This window comes from Cibotium barometz, chromosome 1 (assembly GCF_041138505.1).
Source record: "Cibotium barometz isolate CiBa-2024 chromosome 1, ASM4113850v1, whole genome shotgun sequence".
Lineage (NCBI taxonomy): Eukaryota > Viridiplantae > Streptophyta > Polypodiopsida > Cyatheales > Cibotiaceae > Cibotium > Cibotium barometz.
The window spans coordinates 47,229,127-47,231,208 of record NC_141046.1 but is presented as its reverse complement, the minus strand read 5'-3'; the positions used below and the strand labels follow the sequence as shown (position 1 = coordinate 47,231,208).

At 45.0% G+C, this 2,082-nt stretch overlaps 1 protein-coding gene across 1 annotated transcript; it reads right to left on the bottom strand.

The window, feature by feature from the left end:
- Positions 1 to 1,050: 1,050 nt before the first annotated feature.
- LOC147642087 (uncharacterized) lies at positions 1,051 to 1,858 on the bottom strand. The gene has a single exon (XM_086825777.1). The coding sequence runs from the start codon at positions 1,780 to 1,782 to the stop codon at positions 1,201 to 1,203; it is 582 nt and encodes a 193-aa protein (XP_086681903.1). The 5' UTR covers positions 1,783 to 1,858; the 3' UTR covers positions 1,051 to 1,200.
- Between the last annotated feature and the right edge of the window lie 224 nt (positions 1,859 to 2,082).

Genomic DNA, 2,082 nt, shown 5'->3' with positions numbered 1-2,082 from the left:
TGATCATGATTGATATTCACAATCAATTAAATCTTATATTAAAATTGCAATTTAATATGCTCTTTTTGAGCCCAATATTCTTTAATGCGCTTTGAGTGCTTTGTAAACTATATATCCTATGTTTGGAATTGTTTAGTAGACACAAACATGCACATTCTCATATTAGTTGGTTTTAAGAAAGATAATCTCTCTCTCTCTCTCTCTCTTCTACCAAGATTAGACCAATGCAAGATTTTAGAATGTAATTGTAGCAACAATAAAAAAGGTTGGATTTTTCTAGCAAGAGCAATCATATAAATGTGATTCCATGCAAGTGATAGCTTCTCAAAATTATTAGGTTGATTGGAGCTTTAAAAAGCCACAAGCCCAAGATCTACCTCTTGTTAAAAAACTAAGTGAAAAAAATTATTAGGTTTATTGGAGCTTTATATAGCCACAAGTCCAAGATCTACCTCTTGTTAAAAAACTAAGGCACAAAAATGCAAGATTTCTACTTCGAATGAAGATTAAATTATTGGTACTAACAAATGTTTCAAACATTAATCCAAAATTTACCATATATAAGGTGCACAACATGTGCATCATGTGTGTGTGTGTGTGTGCGCGCGCGCGCGCGTGCGTGCATGCATGCACATGTGTGCATGTGTGTCTGTGTGCGTGCGTGTGAAAGAGAGAGAGAGATTAGTCATTCAAGCATGTGTGATCACTCATGATCCATCTAGTAGTTCTAAAATCACTATGATAGGTGTGCGGATCGCATGTGATACATTCAATGGTTTTGAGTGCATTCTAGCAAGCATGTGGACCACCTATGTGAGTGCATTCTAGCAAGCATGTGGACCACCTATGATCCGTATGATGGTAGCTTGAACTCCCCCATATGATCCATACGATGGTAGCTTGAACTGGGGATCCCTTGGTTATGAGCATTATGCAAAGACGGCTATGCCTTTCAAATGAATGTGTGTGTTGGGGAGAGGGGGGAGGGGGAGGGGGAGGGGGAGGGGGATGCTTTATTTTGAATTTGAGGAGTGATCACACGTCTTTGGCATTCATTTTCCTTCGAAGATTCATATGGTTGATGAACATGAGAGACACAAACACACACAAAAGCTATACATGCACTAGTGAAGTTCTTCAATGTTAACGAGACTCCCAGTCCTTTGGTTTTTAGGCCATTACCTCTACCTGATTCCTGATTTAGAAGCTGCTACTAACGGTTCGAGAGGTGGATGCCGCAGAGTCCCATGCATCCGCAGCAGTGGACCAGCTTCTTGTCCTCATACCCAGAGGGGAAGGAGTCGAGGTGCGCGGAGTACTGACACCGCTGTTGCTGCTCAAGATGCCGGAGGCCGCCTGAAGCTGGGCCTGGATGTCGCCGCCACCCTGATCCACAGCCCGGCTACCAACACCACCACTACTACTAATGACGAGGTGCAACAGCCGTCGACGACAATTTCCTCCGCCTCCGTCGCAGCAACAGCAGCAGGCCTCCGTGCTTACGTCCTCCAACAGCTGCTGGTCTTCCTTCCTCAGCCTGGCCACCTGGCAATGCACGGGCTTCTTCTCGAACGCGTGATAGGGTACTATTCGCAAGCTCAAGCCTGACATGATCCGCGACACAGGCGCGCATACATCAGCTGCTGACACGCTTTCCTCTTCGTCCTCGTCCTCTTTGTCTTGTTCTTCTGATTTGATATCAGCAGGCTGATCGGGTTTCGCCATAAGTTGGTGCTGCATCAAGAGATCAGAACACAATCTACGATCCTGTCTCAATATCATATGCAGTTACGACGTGAATAAGGGTCGGCTTTCTTGTCGCAGACGGCCCGCAATACAACGAAAACTCCACCCATGGTCCTCAACAACCTTATATATGAAGGTCGGTGGGAAGGATAGAACAACAAGAGGAGAAAGAGGATGAGAGGGGAAAGAAAAACTGCTACTTGAGAAATCCTTGTTCAAGGTCCCAAGGGACGCCAAGACCGGGCCATAGCGAGGCGACGTGAGAAAGAAGAGGACGATAGCGCCTCAACTACCCTCATTACTTATCATTAACCGTATAACCTCCAAGAGACCTAC

What these genes read in the sequence shown, in the direction of transcription:
- LOC147642087 (XM_086825777.1), bottom strand. Translation starts at nt 1,782, where the DNA reads ATGATATTGAGACAGGATCGTAGATTGTGTTCTGATCTCTTGATGCAG.